The sequence below is a fragment of the Sinohyriopsis cumingii genome, chromosome 12 (assembly GCF_028554795.1).
Source record: "Sinohyriopsis cumingii isolate HCF-2022 chromosome 12, ASM2855479v2, whole genome shotgun sequence".
NCBI lineage: Eukaryota > Metazoa > Mollusca > Bivalvia > Unionida > Unionidae > Sinohyriopsis > Sinohyriopsis cumingii.
Window position 1 is genome coordinate 25,904,672 of NC_142972.1, and position 17,934 is coordinate 25,922,605.

Sequence of the window (17,934 nt, forward strand, 5' to 3'; positions counted from 1 at the left end):
TTCTTTAAAATATTTCAGAGATGATACAAATTTGTCTTATATTTAAATTGATTTATTTCATTGTCCCTTGAAAGATTTTATTTTCAAATATTTGAGAAATCTTTAATGAAAGAGCACGCATGTTTGGTCATATACTGCCAGAACATACGTGAATCTCTCTCTCTCTCTCTCTCTCTCTCTCTCTCCACACACAAGCGCGTAGGCATGTGTGTATGTAACTGTGTTAAAGGTAATCACAAGAGAGATAGACAGGCCGACAGGCATACTGACATAAGGACGGACGGAGATAGAAAGACGAAAGGAAAGCAACGAGAATATAGTTGGACATACAGTTACAATGACTGCCATGTTTACATTCCGTCTTTTAAGTACTCACCTGCTTTACCAATTCAAAGTAGTTTATTATAGAAATATTCTTTCATAATCACTACTAACTCAGTTTTAGACACTGTTAAACACCATAGGCGGCACCTCACTAGGACTATTCGTTAGTCCCTTATCCGTTACATTCTGATTTTCTCAGAAAATACAGGTTTGCTAAAGCAACACTGTTCGGCATATGTTTCAAACAAGTAATTACCTGATACGTTTGTTTCCCAAAGCTTGTCGATTCCTGCCGGACCCATATGTATTCAATACTAATCGATACAGATCTGTAACGACAAACTATTTTTAAACACGGTCATTATTCTCAACAATAGTGCCATTAACAAGGGCTAAATGGCTGGAAGAGCACATTATTGAATTGAACAGGACGGATTTATTCAAACAGAACTGTTTATGATTACAAGTGATAATGGATAGTGTAATTCTTGTAACATGAGTGGTTCTATTGCAAGCTAGTAAAGCGAGACAGTTGCAACGCCTATATGAATGCTTCTCGGGTAGAACGGATTAGTAGCTGCAGGTATGAAATAAATTTCATTGAGAATAAACTAAATCAACTATATATATATATATATATATATATATATATATATATATATATATATATATATATATATATATATATATATATATATATATATATATACCACATCCATTAAAATAGCATGGCCTTTGAAGTGTTGGTATAAAGCAACTTGATATACAAATAGTATTGGTATATCAAATTGTGATTTGCCCATGGCGTATGAATACGCATAATAAAGATGTTTTTATAGCTATTATACTCACTAGACACGGAGATGAATTTCTTGTAATATTACATTTATAAAGGAAAAAATAACAAGATAATGATTTTCTTGTAAAATATATTTTATAGAAACTAACATTTTTATACCAAACAAAACCAAAAATACTCAATTCAGGAAATAAATATTATTGAGTTCCACCCTGTGTCATCTGCTGTCATATCTATCAACACTGCTGATACGTGTCTCTCCCTCTGGCAAAAATCAAATACTGCAACTCTGTGGAAAAAAGAAAACAATGACATCAGATAGGAGCAAGATGATGAAGCAACATTTAATCTACTAAACTGTGAATTAAATGGAGAGTTTGATAGAGACATGGCTGAGACATTTGTAAATGAAAATGATCATTGTGTTAGGGAAGACAGACGTGTACACCATGAATCTGATGATATACTGAAATTTATAGAAAGTAAGCAGAATGCAAACACTTTAGAAAAGACACTTTTTGATGTAAGGCTAGTGACAGAATTCTTGCAGTCAAAATATCAATTCAGATATTTTGACAAAATAAACCCATCTGAATTGGATCAACACCTGGCTTGTTTTATGCTCAGTGTTAGGAGAAAAGATGGCTCTGAGTTTGAACCGAACAGCTTAAGAAGCATCATCAGCTCCATTGATCGCTTTCTTAAAATCAAGAAATATGCAAGTACAATCATGAGAGGAACATACACAAATTTTGCATTAATAAGGGAAGCTCTTCGGGCTAAGCAAAAAGATTTAAAATTTAAAGAAAAAGGAAATAAACCCAATCGGAGTCAACCGATCAATGATGAAGAAATAAATGCCTTGTATAGTAAAAAAAAACTAATGGGGATGGAAACACCTGAAGCCATTGCTAACACACTGTGGCTTAACATCTCTGTGCATTTTGGTTTGAGGGGAGTGACTGAACATTACAATCTGAAATGGGGGGGGGATGTTACACTAAAGAAAGATGGAAATATCCTCGCGTATCTTGAACTCAATGAAAGGCAGACAAAAACAAGAACAGGAGACAATGTCAAGGACATCAGGGATATTATTCCTAAGATGTATGAAAACAGAAACAACAAAGAGAGAGATCCACTTGCTTTCTACAAACGGTATGCTGAGCTAAGACCAGCAGACTTTTGTCAACGTGAAGATCCTTTCTATATTGCGCCCAACACTATGCCAATATCAGCGACAAACCCAAAATGGTTTAGGAAACAAGTCGTTGGAATTAACAAACTTGGATGCATCATGACAAAAAAGGAAAGAGAAGGCAAATATTACAGAAAGAAAGAAATTAACAAACACAATTAGCCGCAAGTACTTAATTCAGAAGTTAAGAGACAAAAACATTCCCCCAACTGATATCATGCAACTTTCAGGCCACAAAAACGTGAATTCTATAAACAGCTACTTAAACATTAGTGAAAAACAACAACAGACGTATTCCAATTACCTGAGCAACACCGGCCACCCAAGTAATGATGATGTCAACCACCACCCCCACAACAAAGAAATTTCCAACTGCACAGCTGCAGACTGCAGTATATCAAGTTCCCAAACGTGTAATATTCAGCAGAATAAGATTATCAGCAACCCATTCTAAGGATCAAACATCACCTTACAAAATATGTTTGTTATGAACCTAACGGAAAACATGAACGAGATCAACTTCTTTCAACAGGCGAATTCTCAAACAGGGCCCACACAGCGGAAACGTAGGAGAATTATTGAAAGTGACACTGACAGTCAGTAGGAATAGCGAAATATGGACATAAACGATATCAATGAAATGTGGTTCAGGTTAAATCGTTTAATTACCTATTGTTTCTTCATTATTTTGATGTTTCTGGCTCGAATCGTACTGTTGCTACTGTATAGACGCAAATGGCCGCCCTGTTACTGTTCATGACAACAAACGCTGCAAATTCAATGTTTGCATGCACATTATTAAAAATCTTTTGAATGTTAACTATCAACCTTGTGTTTTCATTTCATTAATATTACCAAAGGAAACATATATAAATTAATATGAATGAAGTGTACAGGAAATTATGAATAACTACAGAACTTCTTTTTTAAGCGTACATACATGAGTGGGGTTGTGAAGAGTTCACTCCCCTAAAGTGCGCTGTTTGTGTCCGTCAGTTTTATCTCCCATATAAAATGAAAACTTTGATCGGGTATAAATAAAATATAAGTATAGTATGTACGCTGTATCAATGATATACATCTCGTTGTATAATTTTTTCATTCAAAGGAACCTGGGGCAAGCCTCGTCTCCTTTTAACGAAAAATTTATACATCTCGTGGTATATCATTGATAAAGTGTACATATTATACATAAATTCTATATATACATACATACATATATATATATATATATATATATATATATATATATATATATATATATATATATATATATATATATATATATATGTGCATATATAGGCATCTATATGTATATGTATATATATATATGTTTATGTGTATATATCTCTATGTGTATATAGATATCTATGCATATGTGTATATAGATATCTATGTATGTATATAATTATATATGTATCTATATATGTATATATCTATTTATGTATGTATATATCTATATATATATATATATATATATATGTATATATGTATATAATTATGCATATATGGATATATACATTTTTCTATCTGTATTTCTATGTATGTATATATCTATGTATATATGTGTATATGTATATATGTATCTATATATGTATATATGTATCTAAATATGTATCCATATATCTATATCTGTATTTATCTATATCTGTATATATCTATATTTGTATCTATATATGTATATTTGTATATATACATGTGAAGTTCTATGTGACTCACTGTTATGCGTTGGGGTGGGATGCTCCCAATATTTATTTGAATTACTGAGGAATTCCCACCTTGGCTCATTTTTGTAGGAAGTGAAATTAGTGATAGAGAGAGGTAAAGCTCCGAGCCCCCAGTCAGCAATACCGACAATTAAATTAAGAACACAGTTGCAGTTGTAACACGTCGGCGGCCCTCGCCGACCTGCAAGTCCCGCTTTCGTGGGTGAGGCCTGTCCAGGTCTATGGTTGGCATCCTTACCTGTAGATCCCCCTCCGACCCTCCCGTCGCCCTGACGGCTACGGACAGCCGGCTCTAACTCAACCACACGGCGTGACTCAGTGGGTCGGGGTCGGTCCGCACCCCCATAACCTCTACTCTTCGAGTGTGCCTGCTCGTATCGCTCCGCCATGCTAGCAATCTCTTCGAGCATCCGGTGCTCTCTCTCTCTGCTAGAAAGACTGTAACTCGCGACGGTAAGTACTCAGGACATGTTCCTTGAGTATAACCTCGCGTAGCCCGTCGTACGATTGTTCGACTTCGGCCATCTTCATCCACTTCTCAAATAACCCAGGAACACGGTTGTGGAATTGAGAGTGAGTCTCCGTTGCCTTTTTCGTCGAGTCAAGAAAAAGTTTACGGTACGTTTCGGCGGTCAGCCGATAATGGCAAAGGAGGGCCTTCTTGAGCGCATTATAGTCGTCAGCATCGTCTGCAGCTAGGCTGTGGTAGACTTCACGAGCTGCACCTTGCAAAAAAGCTGAGACATTAATGGCCCAATGTTGTTCATGAGTTTTATGAGCGTGAACGAGTTTCTCAAACTGCACGAGAAAATCGTCGATAGATTCCTCCTTATCGTTGAACCGCGGAATACTTATCTGGACCATTCGGTGGTCGATGAAAGGTCGTCCGGTCCCTCCAGAACTCGTGTTGGCGTCGTCCCTATCGGTGTCCCTAGCCGCTAACCTGACCTACTCCATTTCAAGAGTGTGAGCGAGCTCTCGTTCTTTTGTGGCCGCTTATATCCTGGCCAGCTCCAGCTATTTCTGGGTTTCTTTGTCCGCTGTTATCTTGGGCAGCTCTAGCTCTCTGTCCGCTGATATCTTGGCCAGCTCTTTGTCCGCTGCTCTTTCTGACCTCCATTATTTTATGCGTTCTTTAACGAACGCCGCCAGGCCATCTCCCTCGTAGCCGAGATCTTTCGCACCCATGGCACGGTACTCCTTAATCATTTATCTTTCTGTAGCCATTTTATTATGATACTAACAGTAAGTGATACCTTGTCTCGACTCACTAACAATTGACAGATGTTACACGTTTCTAACCAAACACTTACCTGTTAACACCACTTACTTCGCTCAGGTAAGATAATTTGCTCGATATTTGCTTCAAAATTACTGCAAGTAATTAAAAATCTACCAATCATGCAAATATCAAAATATAACATACACAAGATGAAAATCATAAAATTCAAAATACACAGGATGGAAAATATCTCACACTGTTCACTAATACTTCCTAACAAATAAAACTTTAGGTCGTAAAGGTAATATTTTTGTCTAATTCAAATCCCGGACGAAGCACCCACTGTGAAGTTCTATGTGACTCACTGTTATGCGTTGGGGTGGGATGCTCCCAATATTTATTTGAATTACTGAGGAATTCCCACCCTGGCTCGTTTTTGTAGGAAGTGAAATTAGTGATAGAGAGAGGTAACGCTCCGAGCCCCCACTTAGCAACACCGACAATTAAATTATTAAGAACACAAAGGTGAAATCCAAAAGAATTACAATTTAATACAAATTAAACGATATTAATTTCTCAACCAATCTACTTCCTCTCGACCATGTGACAACCTATTTCATCACGTGATTATAGTGTGAGATGGCTTCCCCTGTACGTGGTTTCTAGTCATCTGTGTTTACTACGACAATTGCTTTCCTCCTTCCGGCGTTATCCGATTCTTCCTGTCTTCTTCCCCTTTTGTCTTCTTTTCTCCTCCTCCTTTTCTTTCTCTCTTTCTCCTTCAACGAGGCTTGTTCCCCGCCTACTTCTATTCTCTATTTCTCCTTCAACGAAGCTTGTTCTCCGCCTACTTCTATCATGTCTCTCTGAGACTCGGGACTTGACTACTCTCTCTCTCTCTCTCTCTACATATATATATATATATATATATATATATATATATATATATATATATATATATATATATATATATATATATATGTATGTATGTATGTATGTATATATACATCTATATATGTATATATCTATATATATGTACATCTATATATGTATATATCTATATATATGTACATCTATATATGTATATCTCTCTCTATAGATATACATATATATATGTATATATCTATATATGTCTATATATGTATATATCTCTCTATTTATATACATCTATATATGTATATATCTATGTATGTATCTATTTATATATATTTCTCTCTATATATATACATCTTTATATGTATATATCTATATATGTATATATCTCTGTATATATATATACATGTATATATCTATATATGTATCTATAGATGTATATCTCTCTCTCTATATATATACAGCTATATATGTATATATCTATATATGTATCGATATATGTATAAGTCTATATATATATATATATATATATATATATATATATATATATATATATATATATATATATATATATATATATGTATGTATGTATCTAGATGTATATATATGTAGAATTGCCAGAACCCTGTCACGCGTCAGCGCTCAATTACAGAATCGTATCCCTATCACCTGGCGAGATTTTAACAACGATAGGTCAGTGCATGTTTGGTCTACGTTCAGAATAAAGCAAGATGACGTTTCGATTCTACAATGAACAACCAACGATCAGTAGTTATTATTAATTATCTATCCACTAGTGGATCCGAAACACTAGCAAGCGGCCTGCGATACTTCTTCAGGACAAAACGTATCGTTGGCGTCATCGCTAGCGATTCAACGATCTAGTACTGTCGGTGATGAGATGTGGATTATATGTCATAAGCTTGATCATGTTTGAGAGTCAGCGCCCGCTCGGAACTCTAATGTTTTAGGTGTTGCCTTGTTAGATTCCAAACCAGGGATGCTAACTGGTATCCACATACCATATTACGAGCTCGCATATCCTATGAACGCAGTTCTCGACGCGATTTATTGGCCAAACGAACCCTCTGATGTTTTTAATAACTGTATGGCCCAGACAATTACTGAACACTTTATAAACGCGTTACGAGGAAAGGGACTCACAAATGTAGAACGCGCCAAAATTGCCGAGTGGAAGAATGGCTTAAGAACATATGGAGTCATAATAATCGATATCACTGAGCTGGACACAAGTTGAAGTTTCCAACAGAGCTGAGAACAATAACCAGCTAGATCCTGCACGGCGGAAAAGTGTGAATCAAGGGGCTCTCAGGTAGTAATCGTTGATCACTACGAACACGCATGGACGCCGCGTATAACGATATCTCCACGAGAAAAGCGGGTATGTTATTACACCAGAAACATCATTGAATTCATACTGAGTATCAGCGCGCGTAACCCCGTGTCGGTATGACTTTTTTGGGAATGATGAACAGCCAGACTGCGATCAATCTAATCGCAACCAGTCCAATTATAGATATGACCAGTCTGTGAGACTTGACTGTGATCTTTATCGTACTGAATCTCTTCCTGCGCAGATGACCAAGGCTGTTCTAAAATAAATCTTCGAAAAGAACTTCATAAAACAGATACTAAGCAATTGTTTTACTGGCCAACAGTCATTGCCCATTTTGCTGTGGAGAAAAACTCATGAGCCCCAACACCTCAAAAATTTCTTGAAGACGTTCAGATGTGCGCGGTATCCAAAGACGTGTTGAAAATGTTTCTTGTCTCATAGTCGCATCCGGGCGAATATTTCGTGATTCACTTCAACTTAAATTGTTTTCACTTCACTATAGAAACTTTCAGATATGAGTGTGCCATTTTGTTATCGCCCAGCAGATACAAGACGACATAATATTGACGTTTAAATTCCCGACACTGGGAAAAACACAAAAGATCGTTTTTAATTATATCGTTACCGTCGATATGGATGTTGCTGAGAAGGAACGAGCGTAACATCCGGAGATTGAACCCTGGGATATGCTATAACCATTCATTCGTCACAGGGACTGACCATCGCGGATGCTAATATGTGGAATGTCGATGATCGTATCGGGTAGTAAAATCTCGTGTACTTTGCCGTATAGAGGCTTATAAAAATGTCTCAGTCACGGAGAACTGTCGTCGCTGATGTTAACCTCAGTGGTGATAAAATCGGTAGCGATGGTGCGGTGTCAATCCCAAGATAGATGTGATGCAGCAGAAAACCAGCAACGATAGGGTAAGGAAAACATTAGCTGAATGTTGACGACATGACATTAAGCATAGCCGCGAGATTAGTATTGGCGCTGATTTTATCATGCGGCTGAAACTTTGGCAAGAAAATCGCTGTGTTTTCTGATATAATCGTCAAACCATTCACGAAATCTATCCTTGATCCGTAATTCCTTCGCGTAATGATGTCCAAACTGTCGCTCGGCAAATGTTCGATTAAATATTTTAAATGTTTCCTGATCGCGATGTAATGCAGTGTGTCCTCGTCGTATTTTCTCATGGTGGATTTCATCAACGATGTTACTTTACCAAGATATACCTTCCCTGGACAAACCTTTAGCAACTGTGGTTATCTCAGGCCACCACATTGTTCCTGTTTTAACTGACAGCGGATCTGCGTACTTGTATATACTTGCAACGTTGATGACAGTCTATGCGTATTTGCATGTGCACTTGAAAGCGTGCGCGTGATTTATGTCAGTTATAATAGTATCGTGTGGCAAAAAAATAAAAAAATTTGCCTCATGAACCTTGCTGGGCACGATGACATCAAAACTTCCGTACTGAATCGTCTTAGGAGGTGGCAGAAAATTGCCGTATTGCCTGCTCAGCCAGCCAATCTGTGGTACTAACACGTGTGACACCTGCTGTATCAGCTAGTTTGCTCATAGTCGCTCTACCCCTCCAGTATCCAATTCACTCCATTATTAATAATTATCGGGGATTAATTTTCCTCCCCGGGACTAAGCTTCCACTGCTAACTTACGACTCATTGTCGATCTTATTAGCCAATTGGAGAGCGATTCTCGTAGTGATTTTTTATATACTTATTTCAATGTGTAAATCAACTTCACCTCAGAGATATGTCGCTGTTGATTGATTGATTGATTGATTGATTGATTTTTTAACGGCGCATCAGCACTGTTAGGCTATTTAGCGCCAAACAAAATGTAATTTGTATATTGTTTTTAAAATTATAAAGGTCCTATATCGACCAGCGATATAAAAGAAGAATTGGTTGAAATTAAAAACGGTAAGATGGTAACGGTGCAAAATAAAGCTTCCAGATCAACGGGAGATGTAAATGTTCTATATTAATGAAAAACGATGAAAAGGTATTAAAATGGGACGGCACATATATTGCATAAAACTGCACAAGGTGATAGCATAAAAGTCAGAGTTTTGAGTAAATATTTACGGCTTTCAGGAACTCTATAATACGAGTGATGTTTATAGTATCAAAAAGTTCTTTCATGTCATGCACAATGTAATAACGATCGCGTGTAGGTTGCAGGTCAAAGCACTCTATCATAAAGTGCTTGACAGTGAATGGTTCATTGCAAGAAACGCACTCTGGAGGGTCTTCACCTTTTAGTATGTGGGTGTGGGTGATATAAGTATGACCAATTCGGATTGTTGCAATGACTACCTCCTCCCTACGCATGGTTCTGTAGGAAGGAGTCCATTCTCCTAGAGTTGGCTTGATTGCATGAAGTTTGTCATTCACGGCATCATTCCATGATGCCTGCCACTTCTGACGAAAGAACTTTCTGATACAAGGTTTAAAATCAGTATACGGTATTTTAAAATCAGATGGGTCTTGAGTAAGGGCCATTTTAGCAGCGCGATCTGCTTTTCGTTACCTTTAATACCAATGTAGCTAGGTAACCAACAGTATATTATATTGTGGGAGACACTCAGCTCGGTATTTTTGAAGAGTATGTTTTTTAATAATGGGTTCTCCAGTTTTATGTTGTGTAGTGACTGGAGTACTAATAGCGAGTCGGAGAAGATGATACTGTTTCAAATGTTTCTTTTCTATATGTTGCAGAGCAAGGTCTATTGCTCTGATTTCGGCTGTAAAAATTGATGCTCCATTTGGTAAGCGAACTTGCGTTGTGTGATTTCCACTTTCCTCGTCCTTTGATCCATCAGTGTAAATTCTGGTGTAGTTTTTAAATTCAGTGAGGAGTTCATGGTAAGAGTTGTGGAAGACAGAAGGGTTTGTTTCGGATTTTTTTCCATCGTGTAGCGTAAAACGTACTTTTTGTTGTTTAATTAGCCAGGGTGGTGTTTCGGAGATGGACGTTTTCTGAATTTTAGAAAGATCTATATTTGTAGTGTCAAGGCTGGATGATATTCTAATGCCAAAGGAAGGTATGGTGTTTGGTTTATTTTCGTATAAAGTTTTGTATTTGGGTTGAAAAACAGCCGAAAAAGCAGGATTCAGAGGGTTTGATTTTAATTTGAGAGCATACTGTGCGGAAAGCATTTCTCTACGATGCGATAACGGTGGTTCATTCGCCTCAGCTAGAAGGCTTTCACACGGGGATGTTTTAAACGCTCCCAGAGCCAGTCTTATTCCCTGATGATGAATTGGATCAAGCATTTTAAGATATGACTTTCGGGCTGAGCCATACACAACGCAACCATAGTCTAGTTTGGAGCGAATAAACGTTCTATATAAATTCAGGATGACTTTTCTATCAGCACCCCAGTCAGTGTGCGCTACTACTTTAAGTAGGTCAAGTGCTTTTGAGCATTTAGCTTTCAAGTTCTTTAGGTGTGGAATAAAAGTCAGTCTTCTGTCAAAGATAATACCTAAAAATTTTGTTTCCTCAACAACTGGAATAGGTGTTCCGTCCAGCGTGAGGTGAGGTTCATCGTGATGTCTTCGTAACTGACAGAAATGCATGCATACTGTTTTGGACTTCGAGAATTTGAAACCGTTTGCACTGGCCCAACTTTGAATCTTGTTTATATTTTGCTGAAGTTGTCTTTCAATTGTATGCATGTGCTTCGATCGATAACATATGAGAAAATCATGAACATAGAGCGAGCAATCCACACCAGGAGTCAAACACTTCGTGATGCTATTAATTTTCATATTGAAAAGTGTCACGGATAAAATACTGCCCTGGGGCACACCCATCTCTTGCTCGTGCAAATCTGAGAGAGTAGAGCCCACTCGTACCTTGAATTCTCTGTCTGAGAGAAAGTTGGATACGAAAGAGGGCAGACGGCCTTTTAGACCTAGATCGTGCAGGTCATTTAGTATCCCGTACTTCCATGTCGTGTCATAGGCCTTTTCTAAATCAAAGAAAACCGCTACTAAATGTTCTTTCTTGATAAATGCATCGCGAATGAATGTTTCTAGTCTAACCAGATGATCGTTGGTGCTCCGTCCATAACGAAAGCCACTTTGGAAAGGAGATATCAAATTGTTAGTTTCCAAGTACCAGACAAGCCGAGAATTTATCATTCGTTCCATTGTTTTGCACACACAGCTTGTGAGTGCAATTGGTCGATAGCTCTTGGGGTCTTCGCTATCTTTACCGGGTTTGGGGACTGGTATTACAGTTGCTTCTTTCCAGATTTTTGGTACATTACCAGTAATCCATAAATCATTGAAGAGTTTCAAAAGAGATGTTAATGATGATTCTGGAAGGTGTTTCAAAAACTGGTAATGTATTTCGTCAGGCCCAGCGGATGTATCATGGGCCTTATCTAAAGCCTCCCTAAGCTCCGATATTGAGAACAATTGATTATAACTTTCCGAGTTGTTGGATGTGAATTTTAAACGTGACTTTTCTTTTTGAGTTTTAAGTTTTCGGAAAGCTTCTGAATAATTAGATGATGATGAATTTTTGGAGAAACTGTCAGCAAGAGTATTTGCAATCTCACGTTTTGAACTAAAGTTGTTATTGTTCAGTGTCAGATGTCGGAGAGGGTTTTGTTTTCTCTTTCCGTTTATTTTGCGTATAGTGTCCCAAACTTTCTTAACAGAGGAACGAGAGTTTAAAGAAGAAACATATTTCTTCCATGATGCTCTTTTACTTTCTTTGATTGTGCGGCGAGCTTTGGCCCGGACAATGCGATATATATTTAAGTTTTCGGGCGTCGGATGATTATTAAATTTTTTTAATGCCTCTCGGCGTAGTTTAATGGCGTCCTTACATTCCTTAGTGACCCAAGGTTTTTGGGTTCTTTTACAATGTGGCGAGGACTTGGGAACGGATTCTTCTGCAATCTCTATTAAAATAGATGTAAAATGCTGAATGGGGTCGTTAACATTGAAAACTGTATCCTCATTCAGCCTAGTTTTACAGAGTGTTTCAAACTTGGCCAAGTCGGCCTTCTTTAAATTCCATTGTAGAATTACTTCATCAATTGTAGAGTTAAGATTTACAAGGGAGATTGGGAAGTGATCGCTGCTGTGAAGGTCATCAGCGACCTTCCATTCATAGTCCAAAAGCAGCGAAGGAGAACAAATTGTCAAATCGATGCATGTGTATGTACCCGTGCCTGGGTGTAAATATGTTGGTGTTTTGGTGTTATATAGACACAGGTCGTGTCTAGAAATAAAGTCTTCAACTTTGTGACCTCTGTCACTTATATGATTTGATCCCCATAACATGTTATGGGCATTAAAATCCCCGAGTAAAATAAATGGCGCGGAAAGTTGTTGAACAAGGGTGTTTAATTCGTTTGGAACTAGGTTAGTGTTTGGTGGTAAGTAAATAGAGCAAAATGTAATCACTCGATGAAGAGTGACGCTTACAGCAATGGCTTGTAAATTTGTGTTTAAAGGGATGACGCTATGAGGGACTCTGTTGTTCACAATAACAGAGACTCCTCCTGAGGCCCTGTCAACATTTTGAGAGTAGTTGTTAAACAGGGAGTAGTTTTTAAGTGTGATGTTATCTGTATTTTTCAAAAATGTTTCCTGAAGACATAGTACTGCAGGATCATGTTCGTTTAAAAGCAGAAGAAAATCTTGGTAGTTGGCTTTAAGTCCTCTACAGTTCCATTATAAAATGGTGTTCTTCATTACAACTTTATATTGAAGATTCTGGAGCTAGGTTAGACCTTTCGCGGAGGCCATCTGTTTGGTTATTTCTCTGGAGGAAGTACGGGGGTGTATTTTTTGTTGTTAGGTCTGGAGCTACCTTGAGGACATGGAGCAGATTCTTCTGCATCCATGTCCTCCAAGTCTCCAAACCTATTGTGCAGCTTTATGGGGTCATCAGACCCCTTTTGCTGCCTATTTGTTTGTGACTTTTTCTTGCTATTTGGTGATCTTGGTGGCGGAGGATTGTTGAATGTTGTTTGCGTCGATGTTGAGTTTTTCTGGGGTTTGTAATGCGGAATGTTCGAGACGGAAGGGGGTTCAGGTGGATCTGTTTGGATTTGGGCGTCTTTCGTTGCTTTTTGGTTGCTCTTCACTATAGATGAGAAGGATGGGCTGGGGAGTGATGTTCTAGCTTGTACAAGCTTCCTGGCCTCTGGATATGGGATGTCGGATGTGTATTTAACCCTTTGGATTTCCTTCTCCTGTTTCCATGTATCGCAATCTTTTGAATTTGCATGGTGGTCCTTGCCGCAGTTGACGCAATGCGGAGTGGCTTTGCACTCGGATTCCCGATGAGAAGGGTCTCCAAATCGTCCACATACTTGGTTTCTGGAACAGCGGTCTTCATGATGACCGTATTTTTGACATTTGTAGCATCGGAGGGGATTTGGTATGTATATCTCAACCTTAACTTGTAAGAACCCAACTTTGACAACTTTAGGTACCGTTGGTTTGTTGAAGGTGAGTATAATGGTGTTGGTGTCCTGCAGATCGTTGTTTCGTTTGATACGAATCCTGCGAACTGCAGTGACACCTTCACTTTTCATCCCCTCTACGATGTCTTTGTCGTTGACTCCAGCCAAGTCACGGCAACGAATGACGCCTTTTGATGTATTTAGAGATGTGTGTGCGAAACAAGTTACTGGGATGTCATGAAATACCTAAATTTTTTGAATGTTCTCAGTGTGTGCTTTACGTTCGCACTCCACAAGCAGACCACCTGATTTGATCTTTTTAATGCTTTTTGGTTTGCCGACTAATCCAAACATAGTCTTTTCGATTATAAATGGCGATAGTGCGGCTAGGGATTTGGTTTCATCTTTTGATTTAATGACCATGAAGCGAGGAAAGGATTCCACACTACATGGTTCATCATCTGAGTCAGTTCCCGTTTTGGTACGCTTATTTTGATTTTTTTTTTTCCATCTTGTCTTGAATAAAAATTCAGCACCCGTGCTCCCCACCCACCAAGGAGCCCAACAAGGGGACACTTTTCAAGTGCCAGGGATACACAGATGCCATACTCAGTTGACAAAATTACCTTTGATTGACCCTGAAGTCGCCAATTTCTAAGGTCGGTAAAATTATCCCCCGATTGACCCGTTAAGCCACCGCCTTCTGGGAAGCCTTCTAAGACTTGGAAAATGGAAAGATAAAGGAATAGAATATAGGGGCAACGGTGGTATCAAGAGAGATACAAGGAGACAGATAAAGAAGGTGAGAGAGTTAAAAAAAGACTTCATAGGGCTCGGCGTGACCAGCCGATTTGTCGGAACCGGGCCCATCCCGACCACCCGTTTAAGAGAAGCAGGGGCCAAAGTAGTGTATTGCATGGAAAGCCTCTGCTCAACTACCTGGATCCTTTCCTCCCTTGACACGGGACGCAACCCACGGCAAACAGGTTGCCTCTACTTAGTCGCCTTTTACGACACGTAGCGAGGCACGTCAGGCCAATTCTACAACCCTGGACCCGCAGGGGGCGATATGTCGTTGTAGTAGATCTCAATTTTTATACGCGACATCATGAACATGGCACCCTTAATCAATGGCATTCACTGGATGCTCTCCTGGTTTTGGTTTTGGATGGTCGTGCTCGTCAAGTCGTATGACAAGTCGGGTTCCTGGACCATAGTAAGATGGCTCTCACCAGGATACTTAGCCCATTAAGTTCCTTGCAGTTTCCCAAGTGCAGTAGGGCTATCAACCCCACACGCAGCTTGCAAAGGCGACACAAATTTTCATTTTTTTGACGCATTTTACGTACTTACCTATAAACGCATGTCGACAATTCTTTGTCGTCGTTGTTGTTAATTTGCTGGTATTGGTAAAACCTTTGCATTGAGCACAATATAAATTCATATAACTTATATTTATACAACATGGATGTCATTGATATTTCGGCAGCGCGAGAGTTGGAGAAAACTAACATAATACGGTACTGCCAAACTCTATTCGAGGACTTGTCATCGGCCTGACATCAACCATGCACCCGACGTTGAGGATCTTGATGACGACATTAACAAATTTCTAGTGAATGCTGATATCATGCTCGACAAACAAACCGATCGAGCCCAGATATTTTCACGAGGTAGATACAAAACACCGACGTGATCTACGTCACTCAGTGGTACTCTCAGATCCCAAAAGTTATCAAGGATAACTTCAATCTGTTTTCCGTCTTCAATGCTATTGATAGACGCACACTGAGAAATATTCATCGGACTTAGTGTTCCGGTGACATGGATATGAGTAGATTTAAAAACTTCGCACATGAAAGGAAATTGTAGGATGGGTTTGTTACAGTTAATCTACGTGATGCTGGGTCACGATATCGCATTGGTCTCGGTAAAATATATATGTGACCTGCCGACCACGAGCCTCATAGTATCTTTTTACGGCAAGTTCGTCCTTTAGTTTACCAACGGTTATCGCGTGCTGAAATATAATCACTAGTAACTTTCTTGTTGATTTCCGTTAAACCTATGTTTTCGGCAAACACTTTTTGTTGGCCTCCGTTAATTCAACATTCTGATCGTATAGGGTATTGTACGAGTTACATTTTCCAGCTAATAAATAAACGCAGATAGATTTGAGTTTTCTGACCTGAGGCCACCGACGCTCGCGCTTAATTTATCCTTCAGAAATGTGAGTGCAACCACCTGTTTGTTAGTGCTTTAACACTCTTATTCGCAAGGTGGTACTCACTTTTAAACTTTTCATAATCATCAATAGCCTCATTGTAAGTCTGAGCGTTAAGTTCGTATTTAAGCGTGAATTTATCAAAAGCATCCTCAATGTCAGATTTGATTTTTTCAGGTCTTTCCTTTTTCCTTTTTGGTAATATCATGTTGCTACCGATCCTCACTCTCGTACTGCTGGGCGTAAAAGCCCTAAGATGCCGGTCATAATCAGCAAGGTGCTGGGAGGTCAGATTTAACGAGCACGGTATAGCAGGCCGCCTTTCAAGCTCGTGTGCAACATAGTTGGGAAGATACTTAATATCAATCTTTGCTTAGACGTCACTGACAATCCTGTACAGCCGACTGAAGCGAATTTGGTGTTTTCACGCAACAGCGATCCTTGGTAGCATCTCGATTTCGCTCAGGATTAGCTAGTCTCGTTCCAATTAACTTTTTCGAAACCGAAAATTGGGCATAGCACTCCTACAATTCAAGGGACAAAGAAATGTTGGCGCCAAAAAAGTACTTTTACAGAAATGTTTTCCAAACAAAATATGATACCCTTTGTTCAGAGTAATGTTTACTTGTGTTAAAATGTGAAAAGGGATAGATTGGCATTTTATTACTATCTATAGTCAGCTGTATTAAAGGAGGTTATGGAGAAGTTGAAAGGAATAAGTACCAATTTTGCCAAAAGTAATGGAAATTTTGCAGTAGTCTTATTTCCAGGTGACCTATTTGTCCGAAAAGTTTATAGTTGAGGTGGTATGTTGAATCAAGCGTGGAGAGCTGGCTGGCTGAAGGGTGGTGATGCAGATGGTGGAGATGGTGATGGTTTTAATTAAGTCACAAATTGACTGAGTGATTATAAATCATAGTCGTCTTTGGCCTTGATGCCTTCCATGAATCGTTAATCCCAGCACAGCTGCCATCATAATTTATTGTAATAGCCAACACCGGCCGCTTTCATGAGTACAAAGCACAGGGCAGATGAGCGGCGTCACCGTCACCTGATGGATCCTGTTTTTCCCGGGCTTTTGGATCATTTGACCTAAATTTAATGGCGTAGTATTGTGAATATGGGTATCACTGTGCTAATTGTTGCAGCTGCTACAGCTAAGGGAAGGAATGATTTTTTAAATATATTTTTGTTAAACAAAATGTCCTTGTTAGACATTAGTTAAATGATAGGAAACGTCTACGTTTCGTTCTTTTGATTTTATTTGGAACCAATTTCTGCCACTTTATGTGGCCGGGCCTGATCGTTTTGGATTGTAACCACATTATAGGCTAAAGTTTTTACTCATCAGATTTCGTCTATCTAATCTGGCGGGTTCAGCGTTTCCAAAGCTATTCAGATTATATTTGTTCTCCTTTGTTGGAGGGTCCTTTTAGTCTTAGGTTTGGGACCACCTTCTTGTTTTAAATGTTTTAATTGGTCCATTCGTATGATTTTAAGTTATGATATTTTATGCGTGTTTCTCAGTCATTGCTATCGTGTGTGGTTTGGCCTGATAGCTTGGGATTAGTGCCATCTTATATACAGATAAAGAAATATAGAATACTTTTTATATATACACTTGGCAAGAATCCAAATATCGGACATACATCTTTGTTATCTACCCCTAGTGGGTAAAGTAAAGCGAACGAAGAACAAAGACGGCTGCGTCTCGATTCCAATTCCTAACGTGTATTATACTTT

At 38.7% G+C, this 17,934-nt stretch overlaps 2 protein-coding genes across 2 annotated transcripts in view; both read right to left on the minus strand.

Annotated features, from left to right (window-relative positions):
- The window catches only part of LOC149786125 (uncharacterized), a 33,992-nt gene extending 32,581 nt beyond the window's left edge, over nt 1–1,411 (minus strand). The window contains exons 1-2 of the mRNA XM_089978117.1: nt 1,273–1,411; nt 581–653 (exon numbers count right to left, since the gene is read on the minus strand). The gene's annotated coding sequence lies outside the window, so the exon portion shown is untranslated. The remainder of the gene's footprint in view (nt 1–580; nt 654–1,272) is intronic.
- Nucleotides 1,412–5,955: 4,544 nt separating this feature from the next.
- The window catches only part of LOC149786126 (uncharacterized), an 87,964-nt gene continuing 75,985 nt past the window's right edge, over nt 5,956–17,934 (minus strand). The window contains exon 12 of the mRNA XM_089976458.1: nt 5,956–6,159. Coding sequence (XP_089832584.1) covers nt 6,155–6,159 — 5 coding nt within the window. The 3' untranslated portion in view covers nt 5,956–6,154. The remainder of the gene's footprint in view (nt 6,160–17,934) is intronic.